This window comes from Dermochelys coriacea, chromosome 16 (genome assembly GCF_009764565.3).
Source record: "Dermochelys coriacea isolate rDerCor1 chromosome 16, rDerCor1.pri.v4, whole genome shotgun sequence".
NCBI lineage: Eukaryota > Metazoa > Chordata > Testudines > Dermochelyidae > Dermochelys > Dermochelys coriacea.
In genome coordinates this window covers 1476633-1503426 of record NC_050083.1, presented here as the reverse complement: position 1 = coordinate 1503426, position 26794 = coordinate 1476633, and the positions used below count along the sequence as shown (strand labels likewise).

The following is a 26794-nucleotide window of genomic DNA, read 5'->3' as shown; positions in this document are numbered from 1 at the left end:
GACTTCCTGGGTAAGTCATCTCATGTTTCTGTGCCTTGGCACCCCAGCTGTAAAGGGGAGATAATAATATTTCCCTACCTCACAAGGACATTGTGAGGATAAATACATTAACCGATTGTAAAGTGCTTTGAGCTCTGCTGTTGAGAAGCATTGCATAAGAATAGGCGTTATTGTTATTCTGATATTTGCTGGTGAATTGCTCTAACCAACCCACCGAGAGCAGATTCTCCTTTGCTTCCTGTTTGCAGGTCCCACTGGCTCAGGACAAAGCATCCTCCAGTGAGAACAGCTCCATCCTGCTGAAAGTCCACTGTGACTATACAGTTAAAGTGAACAAGACCCTGACCTTGTCAGACCTCAGGTCTCTACTGCGGGAGACATTCAGCCAGCAGGCAGAGATTGGGAAGCTGAGGTAGGCTTGGTCACAGACTGGAAATAGGGTTGCACTCTGGATACAGTCAGCTGGTACCAAAGGCTGAGTTGGAGTTTCTCCTTCCCGGTGAGCTGCAGCTTTCCTCTTGCCATGGCAGACAAATCATTGCAGTTCCCTGAAGAGGTGTTTGCCCAAGGAGCTAGCATGAGCCGTGTCTGCCGTCCGTGTTGTTCTCCACAGGACATTTTGTCTTTCAGTAGGGCTCAGGCAGCCATAGCCACAGTTCACAAGATGAGTACATACAAAGCAGCACAGTGTCCCCTCTCCCAACTGAATAGTCACACAAAGCCCTGTCCCCTGGATATTCCACCTCATTGCTTTAGAGCACAACACTGACTCCTTGGGGACAGGAAATGTGTGAGCAGGGAGGTTTCACAGGACTAAAGGAGTATGGAACTGCACCAGCAGTAGTGAAAGAGGGGAAAATTTAAAGAGAAATGCTATTGTAGACCCCTCTGACCTAGAATGATTTTCTCCCAGCTAGGGCAACATTTAAGGCACACCAGGTTCCACTCAGTTGCACTTTGTGTGCCCAATTTAGAGGTCTTGTGTAACTCTAAAGCAGACTGAAGTTTTGTCTACTGGAGCTGGAGGGGTAATTTCATATGCGCTAGCTCTGGTTGAGCTAGTGTGCTAAGAATAGCAGCGTAGCCACGGTGGCATAAGCGGCAGAATGAGATAGCCAGCGTAAACCCTCTGCATCCAATCCTATCTGGAAGCCTAGGTACATATTCAGGGCCGTCAGCCCCTCCCCCCGCCTGTGGCACCACAGCTACACTTATCCTTTTAGCACACTAGCTCGTGCACAGCTAGCGCAGGTCTGTCTGCCTGAACGGGGAATTACACCTCCGCTCTACGCAGACATACCCTGGAGGTCCTGGACTGACATGCTTAGGAAATCAGAGGGAGATGCAAGCTGCACAAGCTTAGATTCACCTCTAAATTTGGCCCTAGTGCATTTTCTCTGACCTCCTCTCTTACTTCAGCTGCAGGCTTTCAGACAGCAAAGAGTTAATTGTGATTTCGGGAGAAGAGGAACTGGAAAAGATGTGGCAGCAGGTGACAGATGGGAGGCTGACACTCTGGTGCCAGGTACGTGCCCCTTTGGGATGCTGTTCTTCCTCACTAGATTCTGATATAATTTCTGCTCTGCCGTGCGGTTTATACCATGGCCTTGTCCCATAGGGCACAGGTGCCTGTTCAGACAGACCTGTTCTCTACAGGATGGTAGCACACCATGGTTACACAGCGCAAAGGCCTGAGGATCTGGAATTCAATGAAGGAGACACACTGGACATTCTCTCTGAAGGTAGCTTTCTAGTTCTACCTGAAGTTCTTTGCTGGGCAGCTTCAGGAGTCTGTTTGCAGGGAGGGGATGGGGACAAGTTGGGGAACAAAAGGCTTCCTGATAGTTAAGCCACTAGGCCTTACGGGAGACTGACGTGCATGGGCCTGTACTGGCCCTTTGCGCAGGGATGAATGTCACCCTTAGCAAGGCTTGTCTCTCCCTGGTTAGGCAATTCAAGGGATTGCTAGATCCTTACCCTGTTCCTTTGTGTTTTCCCAGTGAATGAGGAATGGCTTGAAGGCCATTGCAATGGCAACTTTGGCATTTTCCCCAAGTGCTTCGCTGCTCAGGCCAGCATTGGGGCTGCCCTCCCTTAGAGAAGAGATGCTTCTTCCTGCCAGACTCCACAAGAAGCCGGCTAGGCTCTGGACCCCACTTCACCTTACTCATGTCTCCTACAGAACAGGAGAAGCTTACGCTAATTAATTCAGGTCTGACCATCGCCTGCTCTGCTAGGTATTTAATGAAGCTGCCCATACAGGACGCTTCCCAGTGTGGGACCCCATTATCCAGAAACTGGGCAGGATTAGTTTCTGTAGCAGAAATAGCATTTTCTATGGCATGTGTCTGGCCTCAATATAATAATAATAATTAATAATAAAAGTGAGATGACAGGTCTGACTGGGGAGTGGGGGAGGTGGGATCTGGGTGCAAGGCATGGGGTGGTGTCTCATGAAGGACACTCTGAGAGGTGCTGACACAGCAAATGGAGATTTCCCATCTCAGACCCAGCCACCAGCTCTTTCTGTAGCAAGAACTTGGGGTTCAAAGGTGCAGATTAAATGGCAATAAGAACCAGCTCCTCCAAAAGAGGAGGCCGTGCTCTGATAGTGGCAGGGGGCCTGGCTCAGGCCTTAATCCCCACTTCCCACCAGGTGGAATAAAAGTGAGGGAAGTGGGACTTTGCTGTCACTGGATATGCCCATGCTGCTGTTAGAAACCCACGGCTGCCCCATGCCAGCTGACTCGGGCCCAGGGACTGTTTGAGCTCAGTGTAGGCATTTGGGCTCAGGGCAATTAAATAGCTCCTTAGCCTGAGCCCCACGGGCCTGAGTCAGCTGGCACAAGCCTGCAGCAGGGGACTAATGGCAGTACTGACAGACCCACTGAGGCCAGACTGTGGGAGGCAATGTGCCACCCAAAGAGCCAGAGCACAGGGAGGCAGGCCTGATTCTCTGGGACCCACACAGTGTAGAAACAGCACTGTTCTGGTTTTCACACCCACTTTGGACTGCTGTAAATGAGTGCACATGAATCAGGCATAGGGTGTGTGGCCTCTCCAAGCCCCATTGATCTGCCAGAGGCAAAGGGCCCTGCGCCCAGACATCTTGGGTTGTGGGAATTGTCCCTGGTCAGCTGAACACTGGTGTTGTCCCAATCGGTTCCGTGAAGTTGGGCCAAAGCAGGGAGCCAGACTATGAGGGACTGAGAACTGGGTTGGAGGGAAGGAATGCAGGGCCTGGGGATAAAGAACAGGGTGGGGGAGATGGCCAGGTGACAGGAGCTGAGGCATTGGGGGGAGGGCAGCCAGAGAAACAGGTCTAGCAAAGCCCAGAGGGATCAGGGAGTGGAGAGCCAGAAGGAGGAAGTGGTAAGTGGAGCTGAAAGGAGTCATGGGGGAGCTAAGAACACAGAGAGGGCGGGGCTCATGGGAGTAGATAAAAATAACCTGTGGGGGAGAGGGGTGACCTAGGGACTCTACTTTGCAAAAAGGGATGCAGGATCTGCAGGATGTTCCTGGGCACCAGCCCCTGGGGCTCGCTCGGCCCATCAGCCACGCAGAGCATGAGCCTTTGGGAGCTCACTCATCCCCACGGGCCTGAGGGAGCTCCCTTGGCCTTCCTTCCTGCCTGACCTCTCACTCGGCCAAGCCTCTGCGGAGTTGCTCAGCCCATCAATCCTTAATAGTCCTCACCTGGCTCAGGGCATTTCCAGTAGAGATAAGGAGGTGTTAGTACCATTATACAAGACACTGGTGAGACCTTACCTGGAATACTGTGTGCAGTTCTGGTCTCCCATGTTTAAAAAGGATGAATTCAAACCGGAATAGGTACAGAGAAGGGCTACTAGGATGATCCAAGGAATGGAAAACCTGTCTTATGAAAGGAGACTCAAGGAGCTTGGCTTGTTTAGCCTAACCAAAAGAAGGCTAAGGGGAGATATGATTGCTCTCTATAAATATATCAGAGGGATAAATACCAGGAAGGGAGAGGAATTATTTAAGCTCAGTACCAATGTGGACACAAGAGCAACTGGATATAAACTGGCCATCAGGAAGTTTAGACTTGAAATTAGATGAAGGTTTCTAACCATCAGAGTAGTGAAGTTTTGAAATAGCCTTCCAAGGGAAGCAGTGGGGGCAAAAGACCTATCTGGCTTCAAGATTAAGCTCAATAAGTTTATGGAGGAGATGGTATGATGGGATAACATGATTTTGGCAATTAATTGATCTTTAACTATTCATGGTAAATAGGCCCAGTGGCCTGTGATGAGATGTTAGATGGAGTGGGATCTGAGTTACTACAGAGAATTCTTCCCTGGGTATCTGGCTGGTGAGTCTTGCCCACATGCTCAGGGTTCAGCTGATCGTCATATTTGGGGTCAGGAAGGAATTTTCCTCCAGGGCAGATTGGAAGAGGCCCTGGGAGTTTTTCGCCTTCCTCTGTAGCATGGGGTACCGGTCACCTGAGGGAGGATTCTCTGCTCCTTGAAGTCTTTAAACCATGATTTAAGGACTTCAGTAGCTCAGACATAGGTGAGAGGTTTATTGCAGGAGTGGGTGGATGAGATTCTGTGGCCCTCATTGTGCAGGAGGTCAGAGTAGATGATCATAATGGTCCCTTCTGACCTTAATGTCTATGAGGGCCCTGTGAGACCACACACCGTCTCTGTTGTGCTAGGCTTCCCAGCTAGCACAGGTTTCTGGAAGGTTGTGCAACCCCTGTACACCATGGAGTCTTTGTCAGCACGGGTCTCTGTGCAGTGGCTCCGTCCCCTGACCCTGCAGCTCACTGACACAGGCTCTTTGATGGCACAGCCTCTCAGCCTTGCAGGGTCGTTACCTGGAACAGACTGAGCAGGACACTCCTGCCCTCCATCCTGCAGGGCCTCTTCTTGGTCCAGGCCACTGTATGCTGCCTCAAACCCTTACCCACCCCAGGGCCACTGGCAGGCACAGCCTCTCTACGGTCACTTGCAGCCTATACCTGGCATACCCTTTGTAGGGTCACTCAGCCCCTTGCACTGCCTGGCCCATGCCCTGCTGCCATATCATGGCTAGCTCAGACACGTGAACTGCAACCTGGAAGAGGAAGCTGCCAACAGGAGGGCTCCTTGTCTGGCTCTTGTTCCTCCCCTTAGAACAAAAGAGCCTGAATTCATTAACTTTTAGGGGGTGCTGTATAAACCATGCCTCACAAGGGCTGAGGAAGTGGCTGGCTGGCTGCTGGGGTGGGGCGACTCTCCCTGTTGCTGAGATTCCTGGCTGGTCCCTTGGAGTTGGTTTAGTTGGGTAGGAGCCTGTGATGCTGTTGGAGGGAGTGTTTTGTGAAGAGGTGTCAGTGTGCCTAGAGTGGAGGTGGTGGGGTGGGTGGGGTTTTACTTAAATCAAATCTATAATCCGTGCAGGGCCAGTGGAAGCAACCTTCGCAGTGTTAAGCTCAGCGGCTCATTATTTTCTCCTCTGTGAAATTCCAGTGAATATTTCTAAAATATCTGACTTCAATCCTGAGAGACAGGGCGGTCCAATGAGAAATACTCCCTGCCCCAGCTTCTGTTGGTGCGAGAGACAAGCTCTTGAGCTGCACAGAGCTCTGCGGAGTCTGGGACAGCGCTGCCTGATGCACACACAGCAAAGTAGACAGGAACACTTCATGCCACAGCACGGGGCGGGGCGCGAGAAGGCCAGGGCCAGCTCTAGGATTTCTGCTGCCCCAAGCAAAAAAATTTTTGGCCGCCCCCACATTTTTTTGTGTCCCCCCTCCCCCAGGCATGCCGCATTCCCCCCCATTGCTTCCTGCGGCTCCCCCCACCCCGCAACCCCCCGCCCTCGCTCACCTCCGCTCCGCCTGCTTCCCCAGGCATGCTGCATTCCCCCCCCCGTTGCTTCCTGCGGCTCTCCTCACCCCGCAACTCCCGGCCCTCGCTCACCTCCGCTCTGCCTGCTCCCCCGGGCATGCCGCATTCCCCCCACATTGCTTCCTGCGGCTCCCCCAACCCCGCAACCCCCTGCCCTTGCTCACCTCCGCTCCGCCTGCTCCCCCGGGCATGCCGCATTCCCCCCCATTGCTTCCTGCGACTCCCCCCACCCCACAACCCCCCCCGCCCTCGCTCACCTCCGCTCCGCCTGCTCCCCCGGGCATGCTGCATTCCCCCCCATTGCTTCCTGCGGCTCCCTTCACCCCGCAACCCCCCGCCTTAGCTCACCTCCGCTCCGCCTGCTCCTCTGAACATGCCGCTGCTCCGCTTCTCCCCCCTCCCAGACAAGAAACAGCTGTTTGGCGCGGCCAGCCTGGGCAAGCAATGGCGCGCTCAGGGGAGCCGGCGGAGGCGAGCTGGGGCGGTGGGGGCACATTTCTAGGGGCAGCATGGCCAGCGCCAGATTGTCACCCCTAGAAATGGGCTGCCCCAAGCACCTGCTTGTTTTGCTGGTGCCTAGAGCCGGCCCTGGAGAAGCTGCGTCTGGCCAGAGTGCAGCCACACACCTGTGGGCGTCATTCCAGGCTCAAAAGGGCTAACAGGCTACATGACTTAAAGGTACAGGACCTCATCCTGATCTGCACATGCCTTCCTCACGCTCGGGATCTGTGCGTACATGCCCTCCTTCTTCTGCATTAGCATCATCCAGCCTGACCTCCTGTTTAACACAGGCCGTCCAGCCACACTCCTGTACTCCAGCATTGTACCCAGGCATCTAAGTGAGCTAGAGCATGTCTAGAAAGATAGCCAATCTCGACTGAAAGATGTCACACAATGGGAAACTCCCCCATATATTTAGGTAGTGATTAATTATTCTCCCGATTTTAAAAAAATGCCTTATTTCTAGTCCAAATTGATCTAGTTCAGTTTCCAGGCACTGGCTCTCAGTCATCCTTTGTCTGCTCGGTTCTGTGATCAGAGCTCTTCCCCTGGGAGATACTTCTAAACACTGATCAGCTCCCCCCTCAGCCTTCTTTGGAGGGAGGCATTCACTGAGAGGAACCAGGCAGACATCCTGAAGAGATGGCGAGTGCCTTGAAGGCCTCCCCACACTCGCCATCACTTTTGCCACTTCCGCTTTCCTGGGCTGGTGGGAGGGGCTCTCCGTCCATGACTCCAGCTGCTAAGTGGGATTCCAGAGGCACTGGATGAGAATGGCCAGCAGTGCCACTGCAGCAGTCAGGACGATGAGGAAGATGACGGCAGCCCAGAGCCCGCGCTGCTGCCCTTTCACTTGCTCAGGGGCCTCCGCCGGGATCATGTTGGTGAGGTTCAGCACGTAGCCCAAAGTCCAGCCAATGTCCATGTTCGCAGCCTGCCCGGGGAAAGAACAAGTGAGCACTTTACTGTGCTAGCAACATATTTGGAGTCCAGAGCCCCTGCTGCTTCCAGAGCTTGTGGGGGAGAAATTCTTGTGCCTGTCTCTGCAGGTTCTGGTCCCTGAGACTAATACAGTCCAGCCTGGTTAGCTGGAGCTTGGCTTCTCTGAAGCCACGTGCATCAAAGATACATCCCCATGCAGGAGTGCCATTACCATGGCTGTGCCCGAGGTCACTGTGCTATGCAAACGCAGCCAGCAGGAGCCAGCATACCAGGAGCCTGGCATCCTCTCCTGACCCCCCAGCCCCTATGGGGGCAGTAGAAGTGGTGCTTCTGATTCAGCCCTACACAGATATTCATTGCTAATGTCCCTCAATGCAGCTCTCCCAGTGTCCCTCCTGTTGCCCCATTCTTGGATTCTGTACCCCGAACTGGCCATTGAAAGCCAATCCTCATTAGCATTGGGGGCCCAGGGCCTTTGGGGTCACAAACAGTGACTCTCCTTTGGGACTGGAACCATTGCAATGATTCAGAAGCAGACCTTGCCCCTGCAGTGACCCCTCTGATGGATAATTTAGTTTTATTTTCCCCTTACAAATCTGCCATCATTCTGCACACTTCCATCCCCCCCACAATGTTCCTGTGACCTCTGACTACCTCAGCCAGCTGTGGCAGAAGCCTGCTGTTACACCTATCTGACTCCACTGAAATCAATGAGGTTCATTTGGATTTATGCCAATGTAAAGGAAAACAGAATTTGGCCCTGTGGTCTCTAGGGAATGTGTGGTGAAGCCATGTGGCCACTAGTGCAGAACTTTCTATGACAGCACACCATAGACTGCTGCTACCAGCAAAGATCTGCTCTTCCTCTCACAGCCAGAAGGAAGGATGTAGCCGGAATCAAGCCACTTCAGGGCCCAATCCTGCTAAGTGCGGCCGCTTTTGGTGTGATGCTGAGTGCCCTTGATTCCCAGGTGAACCAGTTGGAGTTGAGGGTACTCTGAACTCAGCAGGTCAGATTCTTAGTTACCAGGTGCAGGTGAATAGCCATTTGCATTAGAGGGCATAATTCTCACACTGTGTAGAATTGTGTAGAACTGGGGCCAAGGTTGGAGACAGCAACCCTGGGAGGAATCAGAGTAGCAGCCGTGTTAGTCTGTATTCGCAAAAAGAAAAGGAGTACTTGTGGCACCTTAGAAACTAACAAATTTATTTGAGCATAAGCTTTGATGAGATACAGCTCAGAAGTGAGCTGTAGCTCATAAAAAGCTTATGCTCAAATAAATTTGTTAGTCTCTAAGATGCCACAAGTACTCCTTTTCTTCCTGGGAGGAATGGCAGTTGCTGCCAGGTGACTGCACAAGCCGGACCGACAATGGCTCTTTACCTGTTGGCAGAAATGGATGTTGTTCCACATTTGCTCGTCAAATTTGTAACCCTCGTGTAGCAGTGTCAGGATGTAAAAGGCTGAGGGGCAGTAATTGTGTAGGCGGCTGTGAATCTTCTCCTGTGGGAAGTTGGCCTGGAGCTGAGAGAGCCATTGGGACAGACAATGCAGATAGCAGTTAGCAAGGGCCCTGCAAGAAGCCCACCTTCCCCAGTGGTGGAACAAATGGGAACAAGCAGGATATAGTTCTATGAAACAGCCGAAGTGTCTGTCTCCATTGCTTAGCCAGCAGCCCACGCGGCCCCCAGTTACTGGTGCAGAAACCACAGCTGGGGCAGGAAGCTCAGACCCAAGAGCCTTTTTAGTAATGTGCTGGGACTTGGCCAGTACTTTTACACTGAAGCTGAGATCCAAAGGGCCTGGCACTTTTTGCCGTTCAGATCTGAGAGTCCTGCATGGCTCCTTCCCATCCCACTTCCTAACCGCTTGCTCCCTGTACGCTGCTAGGACAAACCTTTCTGCCAGGATGTGCGGAGTGTGACTCCCACCTGCTAATGGGCCTTCAGAGCTCCTCTGCTTTGATGGTTTGTCATGCAACTCGGGGGCTTCACAGGATAATAGAAAAACATGGGCTGAGCTTTCGGCTGCTACCAACAAGAATCTCACCTCCTTCCAGCCTTTAGTGCAGAAGCCCCAGATGGTGGCATTGATGACATTCAGGGGCTGCCTGTTAGTCAGGTTCAGAAAGTAGAAGGTGTAGTAAAATCCAGAAAAGGCCTGTGCAAGAAGAAGAGACATTAAACCTGTCTTCTTCCAGAAGACGCTGCGGAGGAGCATAACAACAATAATTAACTTTCCCTTCTGGAGAACTCTTCATCCAAGGGGAACCCCAAAGTGCTTCACAGCAATCATTAATTTCTCCTCTCTCCCCGTCAAAGGCAGGCCAGCATTATTAGCACCATTTCACAAATGAGGAAATTGAAGCACAGAGAGGTGGAGTGACTTGGCCTAGGTGACAATGATAGTCAACAGCAGAACCAAGAGTAGATCTCAGGACTGGGCACTAGAGACCTGAACCAATGCCTGCAGTAGTCAATGGAAAGTCTCCCAGCAATATTACTGTGGTCTCGATTGGCATCAGTATGCAATCTGTAGTACCACATGTTAAGATTCATACAAATTCTGCTTTTGTAGGTGCAGAGCAAAGTTAATGCTTCTGCAGTCTGGGCATGGTTAAGATGAAGGGCTACATCACAACTGAATTATTTTTGTATTTGTGAATGTAGTCTGAGATCGACAGCACAAGAGACTGAAATTCTTTTGTAGCCATAGATTGGATACAGCATGGGCAGTCATCATGCAAACTTTTCTCCTGCTACCCATGCCCGTGTGCCCAAGCTGCGTCTTGGGCTAAACTATACCATCAAATTGCCTGTTTTTTGTGGGTTTTTTTAATACATTTAAATTCTCACAATTTGATTTACAGCCAGAGCTGGCCTAAAAACACAGGGGCTGATGTGTGGATTTCAGGGAAGATTGCAAGATTTTGTTTCAGTTAAGTTAATGGATTTTAATATCTATTCCCTAACCAGGAGTAAGCACAAAGTGATAATGATCCTCTTTGCTTAGCATGGAATTTCCTTTGCTTTTGCTTCTGCTGTTGTTTACTTGGAAAAAGAAAACGAAGAGAATTGTGACTGATCATACACGAAAACGAAAGATGCTCCCATACCATACTCAAGAGTGCTATTGAGATGCATTGACAAGAATGAACCCAATAACAATTAAATGTGTATTCAAACCCATGTGCAGAGCGCCTCTGATGCTCTTATGATCACACATGGAGACGTGATTCAACATGGTTAGCTTCAAACATGCATGTGCAGACATGCCTTAGCTCTAGCACAAAACTGGGGGAGCTGCACGTGTCCTATAGTAAGAGCTGCTTTGAAAGTACCCCTCATTCCTCAGCTGTGGTTGGCAGTGCATAAACCCCGTAAGTTATGCTAATGGCACAACTCCCTTGGGCCCCTCAGTGGCATGAGTGTTTCCCAGGGCAGACAGATCACAGGAGTGACCCCCATGAGCATTCAGCTGGAAGGTAGTAGGCAGTGTTATTACATTAAGAGCCATGAATGGCACATAGAGCTGAGAGGGGGTGAGTTTGTTTCACTCTGCTCATGACCCATCCTCCCCTCTGGGGAAGAACAGCCCCTGCACATAAGCCCATCAGATTTTTCAGACATCTCCTCAATAGTTTCATGGTTCCTAATAGGGATCTCAGCATTTGTCCCAGGTCAAGTTTAGCTGCGGGTTACACGCGCACAGTGATACAGCCTCCCTCCAGTTTAGCTGATGCCTTATCTATCTCCTCAGTCCTTTAGAGCATTACTCCCACCAGTGTGGTAGCCAGCTACAATAGAAGGGAAGGTTCCCTTACAAGGAACTGCCCTTGCCCCGGCGGCTGATAGACCCCGTTGAACCCGCACGTCCTGTTGGCCCCACACACTGTGAAGTTGAAGAGTTTCTGGATGGCACTCCTGCACTCCGCTGGAGTCCCTGTCCCCCGCACCATGAGGATCTGGCTGGGGTCATGTGCAACTGGTGCCGGGACGCAGGGACTGTCATACAGGGCAGCGGCAGTGATGTTCTCTTCGTATCCCCTGGGGTAGCACGGGTGGGAGATCTGCTGAGAGGTGAGATTCTCCTAGAGAGAGGGGAACCCATTAGCAGCGCTCAGGCTTGGGATAACAGCCAAACCCCTCCCCTCCCCACCTCTCCCCCATCCCCTCCAGTTTGGAGCTTCTGGGAGAGTGGCAGCTAAACCCTTATAGAAAAGTCCTATAGGATTTAGCAGAAAACGAGAACTGTCTTATGGGTTTTCTTATCCATCCCATTGTATTTGAGACTGCAAACCCTATCCTGGTATAGAATGCTATAGGGTGGTCACAAAGCCCATGCAAACCCCACTCTGGGGCTGTCTGGGTATCTGACCATCTCCCCTGCTAGTCTCAGGCCAGGCCCTGCCTAGCTTCAGAGATGGCACACAGATGATGGTGAGGAAGTCACTGCCCCTTCAGCACGTCACCCTACTCTGCTTGTGTCACGTGCTCCTCCCGGAGCTCTGCAGCCCCAACCCACCCAGGCCAAACTGAGGTTTGGCCTCCATCTCCACTTCCCAACCTTCCTCCTGGTTTGTCCATCCCCAGCACATCCAAGGTCATGCCTCTTTGGGAGCCAGCTTCACAACTGTCTGTGAGATGTCAGGACCCAGATCCCAGGATCTTGACCCTGCATGTCTTTGCACGGAACACAAGAGGGGGGCTCAGGGCTGTCGTCCTTCAGTACAAACAGGGGTATGAGTGAACTCAAGCCAGCTACCCCTGGCTGTCACCTGTGCACTGACTCGTGCTGAGTTACTCCCTTGCACACCAGCTCCCTTATGCAGGGTAAGAAGAGCAGACCAAAGCACCAGCCTCATCCTGAGGCCCTGCCTGGAAGACCTCCCCCTTAGGCCTCACTCATCCCAGCACCAGGGCTAGGCTTTCCTGCTTGCCACTTCTTGTGTGGATGTCTCTGCACAGCCCTCCTCATGTGCCCTGCGCAGGACGCAGCCCTGGTTGTCAGGGCCTCGGGGGAGCACGGGATAGTCTTTCTGACACCAGACCATTGCCCGGGTTGGGGTGTGTGAAAGGAAGACGTAAAGTAACATCCATGGCTTCTTGCTGCTGCTTCCTGAAATGTGTGGGTGGGGCCAGGCTGTCAGGGGAAGGACTTCAGGAGTAGAAAGGTGACACATGATGGGCTGCCATCCTCCAGAGCATGGGTGCAAAATCCAACACCACATTGCTGCAACCTATGCAGCTCCCCCATTGCTGGCTGCACGGTGCAGCTACTGTGGCATGCGAGGGGTTAATACAAATCCCAAGGCAGAGAGAGAACTGTTGTGTAGCTGACTGGGCTATAGGATCTGCTGCTATTGATCTCCCTTTCCCACCAAGCCACTGGGTGCTGCTGTCGATTGTTCGCACAGCGTCAAGTCCAAGGACTAGCCAGCAAGAGGGGATGGGGGGAAGACAGAGTCATAAATCACATAACTATGAGTCACACCCTCGTCTGGGATTTCTGGGAGTTTCCAGGGCATAGGAGAAAGAAGGGAAACCATCTCTCGCTTCGACAGGGAAACCCTGTCTCACTGGGGCTTCTCTCTAGTGCTTGCTCAGTTTCGCAGATAAAGTCTTTGTTTTGCCTGCTCTATGCTCTAAAGAAAAGCAGTTGGCAAAGAGTCCCTGTCCACCCAACCTGACAATCTTCTGATGCTCTCAGAGATTTTCACACTCTTGTCTGGCAAGTCAGAGCCATTTATAGTTTGGTTACCCATTTGTTGATGTACACAGGGTCTGCATGAGCTCTAGCGTGACATCCAGGGAGGGTTGGCGAAGACGACTTCATGAACCAACCTTGTTTGCACAGACTCCCCCACTCTACCGAGGCACACAGCAGGCTGGCACTGCTTTGCCCCAGTGATCGCTTTGGGCAGGTGTTGGATCACAAGGCACTTTGCTGTTGGAGGCAGGGGTAATAAAGGGTTGTTCGTGGGCGGTGGGGGAAGGCTCAGCCTAGCCAAACTGCCTGAATGGCCCTGCCCACACTCCACCCCCAGGGTCCCTCCTGTTTCCCACCGTGCTCTGTGGCGCATCTTGGCTGGGGTGGACCTCGCCCCCTTCTCTTCCTCTTCCCCCCACAGCCCCACCCCCCAGCCAGGCCAGCGTGGAGCCCAGTCAGGGAGCCTGGGCAGCTGTGGGGAGCCGTGGCAGACCCTTCACCTGCCTGCGGTGGAGGGGGGACAACGCCCCGGCCCATGTCCCCCGCTGCCTGGGGAAGGGGGAAGGTCCACGATTCCACGCTGGCTCCCCACAGCTACCCACGTGACTCTCCCCGACCTGGCTCTCGAGGGGAGAGCTGGGGGCTCGGAGCTGCAGCCCAGCCATGGTAAGAGCCACACGGGCAGGTGTGAGGAGCTGCGGAGTCGTGGACTCTTCTCCTTCCCCGGGTGGGCGGGGACATGGGCTGGGGACTGCTCCAGCCCCCCACACCATAGGCAGGGAGAAAGTCTGCTGTGGCTCCGAGCCCCCCCTTGCCTTCCTCCATCCAGAGCCGGGTCAGCCAGAACTGTGCAGGCAGCTGTGGAGAGCCTGGGTCCCTCCACCTGCCCTGGGTGTGGAGCCTGGGACAAAGGTAGGAGGCTGCCTGCCTCCGTCTCAGGCATGGGCCTTTGTCCCCCCCACACACTTTTGTGAGGGCTCCGGTGCCCTTACCCTGGGCTGGGGCTAGTGCTGGCTAGCCTGCAACCAGGGACTCCAGGTGGCTAGAGCCAGTGCTTGCGCTGCCCGCCCACCCGGGGATGAGGGTTGTGCTGCCTGCCCTCCTGGCACTCCGGGAGGGGTGGAGGCACTGCCCACCTGCGCTGGGGCCATGATCAGTGGCCTGACTGCCTGCCTGCTGCTCTGGAGCTTGGGCAGGGGGCTGTGCTGCCTGCCTGCCCACTGCCAGGTGCTCCGGGACTGGACAGGGAGGGCTCTGGGCTCCAGCAGGGGAAGGAGGGCAGGATGGGTAGGGCCCCAAGCAGAAGGAGCAGGCTGGCCGGGGATTAGCCTCCCCAAACCCACGGTTCACCTGCCACCCATGGGGTTTTTATGCTGGGGTGCCAAAACCCAGGGGAGTTGAGTGAGGGTGGGGACAAGTATCTGGTGGTGTGGGTGCTTCCTAAGGGTCTCAAACACCATTTGGTGACAGGTTTCAGAGTGGTAGCCATGTTAGTCAATATCCCCTAATGCCCCTACTCTACTTACTTATTGATGACATCTTCAAGTAGAGTAGGGACATTAGGGGACGAGAGCTGAGCATCTTCATCATCTGGACCCATGGGAAAGAGAGGCTCGAGGAATTCCTCCAGGATTTCAACAATTTCCATCCCACCATGAACCTCAGCCTGAACCAGTCTACATAAGAGATCCACCTCCTGGACACTACAGTGCAAATAAGTGATGGCCACATAACCACCACCTATACCGGAAACCTACTGACCGCTATTTCCTACCTACATGCCTCCAGCTTTCATCCAGACCACATCACATGATCCATTGTCTACAGACAAGCTCTAAGATACAACCGTATTTGGTCCAATCCCTCAGACAGAGACAAACACCTACAAGATCTCTGTCAAGCATTCTTAAAACTACAATAGCCACCTGGGGAAGTGAAGAAACAGATTGACAGAGCTAGAAGAGTACCCAGAAGTCACCTACTCCAAGACAGGCCCAACAAAGAAAGTAACAGAACGCCACTAGCCATCACCTTCATCCCCCAACTAAAACCTCTCCAGCGCATCATCAAGGATCTACAACCTATCCTGAAGGACGATCCCTCATGCTCACAGATCTTGGGAGACAGGCCAGTCCTCACTTACAGACAGCCCCCCAACCTGAAGCAAATAATCATCAGCAACCACACACCACACAACAAAAACACTAACCCAGGAACCTATCCTTGCAACAAAGCCCATTGCCAACTCTGTCCACATATCTATTCAAGGGACCTAATCATATCAGCCACACCATAAGAGGCTCATTCATCTGCACATCTACCAATGTGACATATGCCATCATATGCCAACAATGCCCCTCTGCCATGTTCATTGGCCAAACCGGACAATCTCTATGCAAAAGAATGAATGGACACAAATCAGACATCAAGAATTATAACATTCACAAACCAGTTGGAGAACACTTCAGCCTTCCTGGTCACTCAATTTCAGACCTAAAAGTCGCAATTCTCCAACAAAAAATCTTCAAAAACAGACTTCAACGAGAGACTGCTGAATTGGAATTAATTTGCAAACTGGACACCATTAAATTAGGCTTGAATAAAGACTGGGAGTGGATGGGTCATTACACAAAGTAAAAACTATTTCTCCATGCTAATTCCCCCCCTACTATTACTCACACCTTCTTGACAACTGTTTGAAATGGGCCATCCTGATTATCACTACAAAAGGTTTTTTTTCTCCTGCTGATAATAGCTGACCTTAATTGATTGGTCTCGTTACAGTTGGTATGGCAACACCCATTTTTTCATGTTCTCTGTTTTTATATATTTTCCTAAGGTATTTTCCACTGCATGCATCTAATAAAGTGGGTTTTAGGCCACGAAAGCTTATGCCTAATAAATTTGTTAGTCTCTAAGGTGCCACAAGTACTCCTTGGGTTTTTTTGTTTGGTTTTTTTTTTTTGCGGACACCATTTGGTTTTTCCTCTCTCTGGTGTGTAATAACAGACCTTATTAAGTAAGAGACAACTGAGAGTCTTGCTGCAGACCAAAAGAGCTGAAGTCACTGATAACCAGGTCTAAGTATTACACCTGCTTTGGGACAATGTCTCTGATGCAAGTGACTGCCCAGTCTGCACTAGCAGTGAGGCTTCCCCACTAACAGCTGAAAACACTGAGAGCTGTATTAAGTGGTGGTCCTCAAGGCATCCCAGAAGTTGTAGATTTGGGTGGTGATGGGTGGCCAGCAGAATGGCTGATGCCAGAGTGAGCTCCTGGACAGTGGAGAGAACAATGGGCCTTCCCCCTCCTCCCCACCAGTGTGGGAGGTGAACTCACACAGATGCACCTCTGAACTCTGCGTCTTCACTGACCAAGGACAACTGCTGTGAGTGGGGTGTGATGGAGGGAGAAGGGAATTCCTTGACTGGATGACAAACTTAAGAATAGGTAAATAAGAAAATGTGACTCTCAAACATTGTATCTAGCATAAATTCCAGACAAATAATCATTGAGGCTAAAATTTGAGAAGCTGCTGGACATTTTCATGAATAATTTTCATGGATAAGCTGGTGGGAAAAGGAATAAAGTGAGCCACAAATAACAGCAGGGCAAGGCCACTACAGGTTAGTACCTGTTGTCGGATTCATCCAGATTCAGTACATGCCAGCCTGCAACTTTTTAAACATTTAGTGGAGGGTTCTGCACTCTTCTGCTCTTGCCCCTGCCCGCGTCTGTAGTGCTGCCATCATGCATTTATCATTCCGTTGGAGGCAGTGCAGCAAGTGTGTGCTGCGGGGACACGGCTGCTATAGTTAGCCACATGGCATGTGTGTTTCACTCGGCTGTATCCAGACAGTTGAACAGCAGAGCAGGGGCATTTCACAGGGGCACCTGGAGGTTTGGCAGCTGTCAAGTGTGCACCTCCCTTGGAGACTTCTGGCACTTCAGCTATTCTCTGCAACCAATCATGGTTCAGCTGACCTACTGCCCAGAAGCAGGAAGCAATGTATCACGTGGGTCTGAGTGGAGGAGGACTCCTCTGGGGTAGAGAAGAGACTGGGGATCAATTTTTGTCATATGAAAAATTTCAGTAAAAATGAATATTTTTCAGATTTGAATGAAAAAAAAAAACTCCCCAAACTGATGGGGTTTTTTTTCAGTTTTTAGCAGCTAAAACCTGAGGGGGGGAATCAGTTTTTGGGGTTTTTTAGAGGAAAGCCTCCAATTTTCTGACAAAAAAACAATTTTTTCCACTTTTGTTCCATTTTATCAAAAGGACATTTCCCATCCAAATTTCTTTTTGATTGAAAATTGTTGACCAGGTCTATCAGGGGTTGACTATAAGATAGTGACCTACAGAAAGTGAAGGGGAAAATGCTAGTGCCTCATACCGTAATTATTTATACCTTCCTTAGGGCTGCCAGCAGCATCTTCAAGGCCTGGTCTCGCCCGTAGCAGAGGTAGCTGTGGGTATAAACGGAGTAGTTGGTCCCATACAGCCGGAAGAAGACTTTGGTGCTGTTGTCCTCAATGGTACCACTGGGCTGGAAGGTTATTTGGGTTGAAGCTCCTCCAAGATCCAGAGCTCCCAGAACCTCAGCTGACTGAGGCCGTATCCATTTCCCTGCAAAGGAGAACTGCCCCCATGACACACTAAGGATTAATTCAGGCTCAAGAAAATCCAAGTTCTAATCACTTACTAAAGATGTTGTGATGGCCTCCTGATTGCCATGTCCCTATTTAGCCACACCTTTGGTGGCAGGGCATTGATCTCATCTTTCTGAACATCAGCCTAGATCCACTTACTGCAAAAGAGCTAAAATGATTTATGCCAGCGGGTTGAAATTCTGGCCATATGAAAGAACTTTGCGTGGTTTCTTTGTAGATGATAGTCACAGCAAAGGCAACCTACAGGAGTAGAAATATTATGTTCCAAAATCTGTAAGGTTCCAAAACTGAGTGAGAGGAAAAGCACCTCTGAGTTTTAAGTTGAAAAAGAAAACAAATTGCAAGAGTTTGTTACAAACGTCAACACAGATGTAAAGAGCAAACCTTCACTACTGCACTGGGCCGAGGGGGAGGCAATGCTAACAGGGTTCGGGGCTTCACTCAGGGGGCATTACCTTCCTCCAGTTATCTGGATAAGGCCTTCTGTTGCATGCAGATGCCATGGCTTGGCACAGAACAGGGCTCCCCTGAGTCCAAGCACCCCATGGATGCAAAGCTGACGGCAGCTATAGCTATTTGAAGATTTCCCTGTTGTGGAAAGACACCAGAGCCCTCCTACCAAATGAAATGCGAGCTTCCTTTGTGAGAGGTTTGCTCCCATGCCAGGGGTGTCAGGAAGCCAGCTTCCAGAGACCTGGATTCTCATGTTGTGTGGGAATTCCCAGCTGGAGCCAAGCTGGGACAAGCCAGAGAAGGGAGCATGTCTGGGATATGAGCTGGGCTGAGACGACCTGCCATGTTGGCTCTTCGTCCGACCCGTTTTCCCTAGAGAAGGAGCAGCCCAGCCAGCCAAGGTCACTCCCCAGCCCTTCCCCCTCTGCCCAGGCACTGACCTTGACGAGTGTCTCCAGCAGGTAGTTGATTGTGATCCAGCCAAAGGATCCTTCCTCATTCCCAGTGAGGATCCGAGCACCACGGAAATCTACAGGGTACTGCCTGATGGTCTTGGAGACCTCTGCAAAAACCAGGTCGGCTTTTGTGCTGTTCTGCTCCCTGCAAATGAGGAGGGGAGAGATTCCACTGGGCCCCTGATGGGCACAGCACAGCACGCATGGTGGCTGCAGTGGAGGAAGGGTTGCCCCTAGTATACGGCACTCCATTGTGGTTTCAATGTGATGTTAATGTCTATAGCAAAACAGCTGAGATGCTTAGGAGAAGGGTGAGAACCCTCCTCCATCTGGTTACATGTCTCTTCTCAGGACGACAAGGGGAACACAGGAAAGGGCTGGAAGATCAACCAATCATGTGTCACTGAGAATGGAGGGATCAGGGATGCCCTAACCATCTCCACAGAGCAGTGTTGGTTTGTACATAGATTAACCATTCACCTCTTTATCCATCAGCTAGCAGTAATGTCCACCTCCTACCTCACGGCTACTGCCGTACCCTCCCCTTCTAGTTGTTGATCCCCTACTCTCCTCTCCTACAGCTGCTGGTTGCCCCATTGGTGGGGCCTCTGCAAGAACCACCCTGCATGGGCAGTAGGAGTTCCCAGTGCCCCTTCCCCATTCCCAGCTCCATTGCACTGGTTGGTGTGTATTTATTAGGGTCACTAGAGCACAGGCCTGTGTGTGGTGGGGAACCAGCCTTTCCCTGAGCGGAGCTGCCCTCCTCGCAGTCATTCCTGGTACCTCAGCAGCCGCATGCCTGCAGTAGCACCGAGATAGGTGGGCGTTTCTCTCTGTTGCTCCACAGGGATGATTGTCATGGCCTTGTCCAGACAGGCCCTCAGGCTGGCTCCGGCATTAGCAGGGTTGTCAGCATAACTGGAGATCCCGGCTCCTGGAACGAAGCATCCCAGTGAGAGCCTGAGCTCAGCCGGGCCCCTGAGACAGGGACTGTCAACGCTGCCAGGTCCTGGCCTCACAGGCAGATTAGGGGGTTTTGGGGCCCTGGGCCAGAGCGAGTGGAGGCTCCTCCCCACTCCTTCTGCCTGCAGTCCACCCCCCCGCTCTCCCCAGCACTCCTGCCGGGGAGCTGGGGTGGGGTGCGGGGGCTTCCCCTACTCCCAGGCAAAAGTGCCAGGAGTGCAGGCACAGCAGGCAAGCTCCCATGCCCTGACACCCCTCCCCAGCAGGAGCGCCAGGTGGATGGGTTGGGGCATGGAGCCACTCATTTCTCTGGGGGACCCCAGTTGGCTGGGGTCCCTGGACACGGGCCCTGTTGGCCCAATGGCTAATCTGCCACTGCCTGGCCTGGTACCCCGGGGCTGGAGAGCTCCCAATGAGGGTCAGACTCTGAAAATATTGGATTGTTCAGCACAATGGAGCTACCAAATGGAGCTGAACAGCCAGCAACAGCCTTTTCCCATCCAGTCATGGAGCTGAATCCAGCTCTGAGGTAACCAAGACAGACGCATTATCTATTGGTGACACCAGGACTGAACATGCCCCATTCTCTCCAGAAGCTAAAGTGAGCCCAACAAGCTCTCCCATTGGCTGGCGAAACTCTTGGCCGGTACCACTCTTCCCCAGGGATGTTCTTGCTGAGGCAGTTTTCAGAGCTGATTGGACTGCAGATCACAGCATCTGAAAAGACCTCAGGTAGCCAAAAAGAGCACAAAGCAAAGCTCCCCACCTTGGAGGAGAGGGTGAAGCTAGGAGTGATTATCACGCTCATTAAACCTGCACATGATCTGTGCAATTGGCTGAATTGCCATCTGGCTCCGGTAAATTAATCCACTTGTTGGGGTGTCCTTGTTTACATAAGGAGGAGAAAGGCAGGTGTTAGCTTTGCAGAGAAGAATGTACAGAGTAAATATGTGCAGGGGCACGAATAGTTGTGTTCATGATGTATGTGGCATGGCTGTTTGTTTGCCTCAATTAAAATCTCATTCCATTTTGAGATTGTATTTCTGGGATTTCATCTCAATGAGAGTAGCTCAGCCCCTCCCACTGGCCGAGACTGGAGCTGGAATGGGTATGTCAATATTTATCTTCCCCAGATTCCAATGGACCAACAGTTCCACTAATTCAAGCTCACTCACACCCACAGGACCTTTGGTTTGAGCTCACTTAACTGATAATTTGGCTCCCTGTGGCCTTGGAGCCTTGTCTTTCATCCAGAGCTCTAAAGCAGAGGAATCTATGGGATCCCAGCAGTGCTTGCCGGGGCTTCATTCTAGGCTCACAGATGCACTAGGCATGGTCCACGCTGATTTCAGCTAGTTAGTTACCCCAGGAGTGCTGGGCTAACACTCCCTGCGCTGCTCTGCCCACCCCAAGGGTTCTGTTTTAATGCTGTTAAACTGTTAAAGACAAGCTTAGTGCTAAGCTTCCCAGTTGTCATTGTGCTGCCACCCCTCAGCCCTGTGCCGCAAGACACCTCTCTGTCCCAGTCTTGCCCCACCCAGCTCTGCTTATACATCTCAGTCCTAACTAGCAACAACTTCTGGGTCCTCACTCAGCTCTGCTAGTGCACCTCAGTTCTGACCCTCAGCTGCCCTGCTGGTCCACTTCTGGGTCCCCCCCACCCCAGCTGTCCAAATACCCCTCAACCTCGATCTGCAGCCCCCCCCCCCCCGCCCAGCCCTGGGTGTCTCGTGCCCAGACTGACCATGTGTCAAAGCTAAACAGTGATTTTGGGATATGGACAAACATTGAGGGGGGCTGGGACTGAGAACCAGCAAACTCATTTCACTGGTAATCCAGCCCCATGTAAAGCCAGGCTACCCCAGTTAAGCAACTGTCATGCTGCCCTGCTTAATGGTCTGTATGTGTGCAAATAACCTGTGGGTAAAGTCTTCCCTTTGCTTTAGGTTGTTCCCCCAATAAAGATGGCTTCTCCAGTGTCACAGACTGAGCTTAGCAATCACGGCCTTTTTTCCAAGCCAGCTCTCCCATTCTGCAGTACACCCAGCACAGAGCCTAAGGGGAGGGCTCAGGGAGGAGAAACAGAGAAACATCTGACCACGCTGACCTTGCATGGTACAGGCTTCTGCCTGGCTGACGATGCCGGTGCTATTCTCCTTATCCGCTGGCCATTGGTAGATGTAGAGAGCCGTGTGCGAGGAGCCGGCGTCAAACACCATCCCGTACTGAAGGAGGAGCCGGAAGGGGACACGGGGTCAGAGAGCACTTGCTGCATCCGATGAAGTGAGCTGTAGCTCACGAAAGCTTATGCTCTAATAAATTTGTTAGTCTCTAAGGTGCCACAAGTACTCCTTTTCTTTTTGCGAATACAGACTAACACGGCTGCTACTCTGAAACCTTGCTGCTACAGACAGGTTTTGGGGATTTTCCAACTGGCCCCAGGGAGGCAGCCTGGAGGGGATAGCTGGGACCCAGCTTCACCTTGCAGGGTAATACAGGGAGCTGGTGGGGACTGGCAGGCAGTGGAAGTTCAGAGGCCAGGGGCAGAGACTAGCCAGTGGCAGCTGTGTAAAGACCCCCCCCAAGGAGCAGCATCAGGGATAAAAGCCAGTATGTCTGGCTGACTCTGAAACCACAAGCCCCTGCTGCGTGAGCTAGCAGGGAAATCTCTGCTGGTGCTTGGCAATGGGAAGATTTTGTCTCCTGTAAACCAGGTGCTATGGGCAGTGCTGTGCCTCCGTGTTGCCCAGAGTACTAGCCATGCCGGGCTATGGGGCTGTGTACAGGCATCTCCCTCACCTCACTGACAAACCCCAAACTTGCCCAAACCTCCTGTAAAGGCCTGAGCTTAACTCTTGATGGGGCATGGGCTGGATACCTGAGCTACAGTCACAGCTCCTACCTTGGTGCCTGGAGGCAGATAAACATCCTTCACACCCACAACCGCCAGGATGAGAGCAATGATGCCAGAAACAGCAATGACTGCCAGGAGACACCCAACAGCAACTGCCTTGGGACTGCTTCCCATGGCGACCTGCTACAACAAGGCCCCAGGTGAGATCGGTCACATCTTTAACCCCAGCACCAGCCCTTGCAGGTACCACAAGCCAGAGAACTTCCCAATTGCCTTCCTATTTGTCTGATCACAGCTTTTTTGTTAGTGTCTCAGGCCCATCTGGGCAGAGTGACCAGCTTCATATGATGGGCTTGAACGAGCTACCCTCAGCTCTCCAAAGCACTGGCTCTCCCTAGGATTCTCCAGGGGACCCTTCGATCACAGTCTGCTGGCAGACACCCTCTTCCTCCCACTTCTCAGGCTGCAAGATGAGGCGCTTCACAGCCTGGCATTTCTAGGCCAGTGTTTTCCACCCCCACTCCTACTGCCCCATCACTTCCGCTCCCCCCACAGTCTGATCATTGCCTCTCACTTCCACTCTCTAAGTCGAGCAGGAACCCCAGACCATTGGGGCACTGGGTCTGAGCGACTCTCTGAGCCCTTTGGGATTCCCCATTCTTGTGCACCTGGCAGAATCAATTAATCAGAGCAGTGAGAAATGGAGGAGGCATGTTAGACCATCATGGCCAGGCCTTCCACTTGGGGCCCATGTGGCACCTTCCCTAGAATGCTTTGCTCGCTCTAGATTGAAATGTTCCAAATGCAGGGCTGGTCTGGGAAGGGTCTGGTTCCTGCCTTGCTGGAGTGGGAGAGGGATGTGAGCTAACCCACGGTTGGTCCCCTAGCCAGAGTGGGAAGGTGGCCCTATCTGTGTCCCTAAGCTACCCTCATGTACATACAGAGTGAAATCAAGAAGGGGATACATCGCTGTAACTAGAAAGGATCAAAGAGGAAGACAATTAGGCCCATTCCCCCTTACACCTCCCAAGATAATCATCCTCCCTCCTTGAGGGTTACATGGCTCAGACAATTGCAGGTTGTCAGGACCTCATCCCCGATGCATCTCATTATTCACTCAAGCTATAAGTGCTGTAGCAAGGCCAGAGTTGTGCTGCACAGCAGACCCTGGGAACTCCCAGAAGCATCACTAGACTCTGGTAAGGCTGCATAGCCATTATCTGTCATGTACTCCATTCATGTGTGGTCCAGTTCCCCGATAAATTCAGAGCAGTTAACCAAACACATATGGTACATGTTAAGGTACATATTATTGCAAAAGAACATGGACCAGTTCCAGAAACACATCCTGGCCACCTGTCCCAAAGAGCCATCCAGCTCCAAAGGATTGTCTGAAAGTCACCAGGCTCAGTATACCCATGTCAATGCACTGTAGACATGCTCACATTAATTGTGCACTAGAACATATGTGACAACCTCAGGACCCAATCCAGCAGAGTGCTGAGAGCCCCCAGGAAATCTTACAGACCTGCACCTCCTACTTATTGCAAGAGGTGCTCAGCTCCTTCTAGAACCAAGACCTAAAATTCAGTGAGAAATCACAGCAGTAGACCCAGTGTGAGAAAATGACAGAATCTGATTTTATCTGTGCAATGGCCTACCTACCTAATACATGCAACAGCTGAGTAAAGACACTATGTTGTGCAACCTCCCCTCCCTCTCTGCCATCCAACCTGCTACGTAGGTTCTGCTTGGTCAGAAGTTGGGCTGGAATAAACAGAAACAGAAAAGCCAGCAAGCAGGATCTGTGGTTCTAAGGCATGTTGTCTAAGGCCACAGAACCCCTATGTTCAGTTCCCAGCTGAACCACTGATTCCCTACATAACCTTGGCCAAGCTGCTTAATCTACTCTGTGCCTCTGTTTCCCCATCTGTACAATGGGGTTAATGCTCCCGATTGATGATGGCAAGGTGCTCTGATACTATGGTGATGGGAGGTCAGCCTTTTAAATCTAATACTGCCCAGCACCAGACACAACCATCGGAAATAGGTTCCATTAGTAGGAGTTCACGGTTGTTCCACCATTTTGTGGTTTCTGCTCTTCCTGTTTACTGAACATACACAGCATTTCACTGCACAACGGGGCGTGAAGCACAGCACATTTTGCTGTATTGTTTTGTTGGGGGCAGATGGCCTTAGAATATGCGAAATACAGTCAGTACAAGCGTGCTACGGTCAGGTTTTACTGTGTACTTCTTGGAAGAGAGGATGTCATTGGCCAAACCTTTCCCATTGCATAAAGCTATAGAGTTTGGATGCTAAGGCCAGAAAGGACCATTGTGTTCAGAGCCTAAGCTCCTGCATAGCAGAGGGAGTGAACTGGCACACATGGAGCAAATAATCAAGCAATCAATTTGCAAATGTCTAGAGAATAATAAAGTGATAAGTAACAGCGAGCATGGATTTGTCAAGAACAATTTGACAGTGTAACAAGCCTTGTGGATGGGGGGAAGTGGTAGATGTGGTATATCTTGGCTTTAGTAAAGCTTTTGATATTGTCTCACATGACATTCTCATAAACAAACTACAGAAATACAATCAAGATGGAGCTACTATAAGGTGGGTGCAAAACTGGTTAGAAAATTGTTCCCAGAGAGTCATTATCAGTGGTTCACATTCACAGTCATGCTGGAAGGACATAACGAGTGGGGCACTACAGGGATCAGTTCTGGGTCCAGTTCTATCCAATATCTTCACCAATGATTTAGATAATGGCATAGAGAGTACACTTAGAAAGTTTGTGATGATACCAAGATGAGAGGAGTTGAAAGTGCCTTGGAGGATAGGATTAAAATTCAAAATGACCTGGACAAACTGGAGAAATGGTCTGAAGTAAATAGGATGAAATTAAATAAGGACAAATGCAAAGTACTCCTCTTAGGAAGGAACAGTCAGTTGCACACATACAGACTGAGAAATGACTGTCTAGGAAGGAGTACTGCGGAAAGGGAGTTATAGTGGATCACAAGCTAAACATGAGTCAACAGTGTAACAGTGATGCAAAAAAACCAAACATCGTTCTGGGATGTATTAGCAGGAATGTAAGCAAGACATGAGAAGTAATTCTTCTGTTCTACTCCGTGCTGATATGGCCTCATCTGGGGTATTGTGTCCAGTTCTGGGCACCACATTTCAGGAAAGATGAGGACAAATTGGAGAAAGTCCAGAGAAGAGCAACAATAATGATTAAAGGTCTAGAAAACATAACCTATGAGGGGAGATTGAAAAAATTGGGTTTGTGTAGTTTGAAGAAGAGAAGACTGAGAGGGGACATGATAATCGTTTTCAAGTACTTAAAAGGTTGTTACAAGGAGGAAGGAGAAAAATTGTTCTTGTTAACCTGTGAGGATAGGACAAGAAGCAAGTGGCTTAAACTGCAGCAAGGGAGGTTTAGGTTGGACATTAGGAAAAACTTCCTAACTGTCAGGGTGGTTAAGCACTGGAATAAATTGCCTATGGAGGTTGTGGAATCTCCATCATTGGAGATTTTTAAAAGCAGATTAGACAAATGCCTGTTAGGGGTGGTCTAGGTAATACTTAGTCCTGCCATAAGTGCAGGGGATGGGACTATATGACCTCTTGAGGTCCTCTCCAGTCCTACAAGTCTATGATTCTGTGATTTCTACTGGGGTCTTTTACTCATCTGACTTGTCAGCCAAGCTCTTTCCTAGACTCTTTCCATCTCTCACAGCCTCCCTATAGCCAAAGGCCACACTCTGCTCTCCACCACACCCAGTGAAGGGGATGGGGTTGCACTGGTTTGCACAGGGATGGCTGACCGCACTTAATATTGCTAGCCCACCAACGATGCACAGCAGGGAACAGAACACGCACTCTCCCTTAGCCGGGCTGGAGCTGTGGTGCTAACTGGAGAGCAAAGTCCCCAAGCTCAGACTCCGATATGCCTGGGAAGCAGGTCTGCTGGGTGAGAAGGGGAGGGTTGTACAGTCATTGTTCAGCCCAGAACTGCACTTTACAGGAACTTCCCAAGCTGCCAGACTCTTTAAGGAAACACCTTCCTGCAGCTCTCGCACCTCACCTGTGCTGCCGACAAGGAGACCTTTGGGCTCACACCGTGGTGCTTCTCTCCTGTGCTTGCATTAGTCCACGCTCATGGGGGAGCACAGTGCCGTGTGCCTGGACAGAGGCTGCCAGCATCTAGCACACCCTGAGGGAAAGTCCCCTCCCTATGGCCCACAACCAATCACCTGCCCCCTGGAAGCAGGCCAGGGGCCCTGGCAGCCTCTCCCTGTCAGTCCAAGGTGACGCAGCAGGTGCGGGGATGGCTGGACTATTTACCCACAGAAACAGGGCTTTGGTTTTAACT

General features: G+C 51.3%; 2 protein-coding genes across 2 annotated transcripts in view; one reads left to right on the top strand and one right to left on the bottom strand.

The window, feature by feature from the left end:
• NOXA1 (NADPH oxidase activator 1) overlaps positions 1-3702 on the top strand; it is a 43985-nt gene extending 40283 nt beyond the window's left edge. Inside the window, exons 12-15 of the mRNA XM_038374209.2 lie at positions 249-412; positions 1420-1525; positions 1619-1742; positions 2001-3702. Of these exons, the coding sequence (XP_038230137.1) occupies positions 249-412; positions 1420-1525; positions 1619-1742; positions 2001-2098 (492 nt within the window). The 3' untranslated portion in view covers positions 2099-3702. The remainder of the gene's footprint in view (positions 1-248; positions 413-1419; positions 1526-1618; positions 1743-2000) is intronic.
• Positions 3703-6771: 3069 nt separating this feature from the next.
• ENTPD8 (ectonucleoside triphosphate diphosphohydrolase 8) lies at positions 6772-26592 on the bottom strand. Its single transcript, XM_038374215.2, has 10 exons — positions 26507-26592; positions 22456-22590; positions 21661-21778; positions 19374-19524; positions 18576-18735; positions 17421-17651; positions 11126-11392; positions 9352-9462; positions 8686-8826; positions 6772-7293 (listed from the first exon to the last, which is right to left on the bottom strand). The coding sequence occupies exons 2-10, from the start codon at positions 22579-22581 to the stop codon at positions 7102-7104; spliced, it is 1497 nt and encodes a 498-aa protein (XP_038230143.1). The 5' UTR covers positions 22582-22590; positions 26507-26592; the 3' UTR covers positions 6772-7101.
• Between the last annotated feature and the right edge of the window lie 202 nt (positions 26593-26794).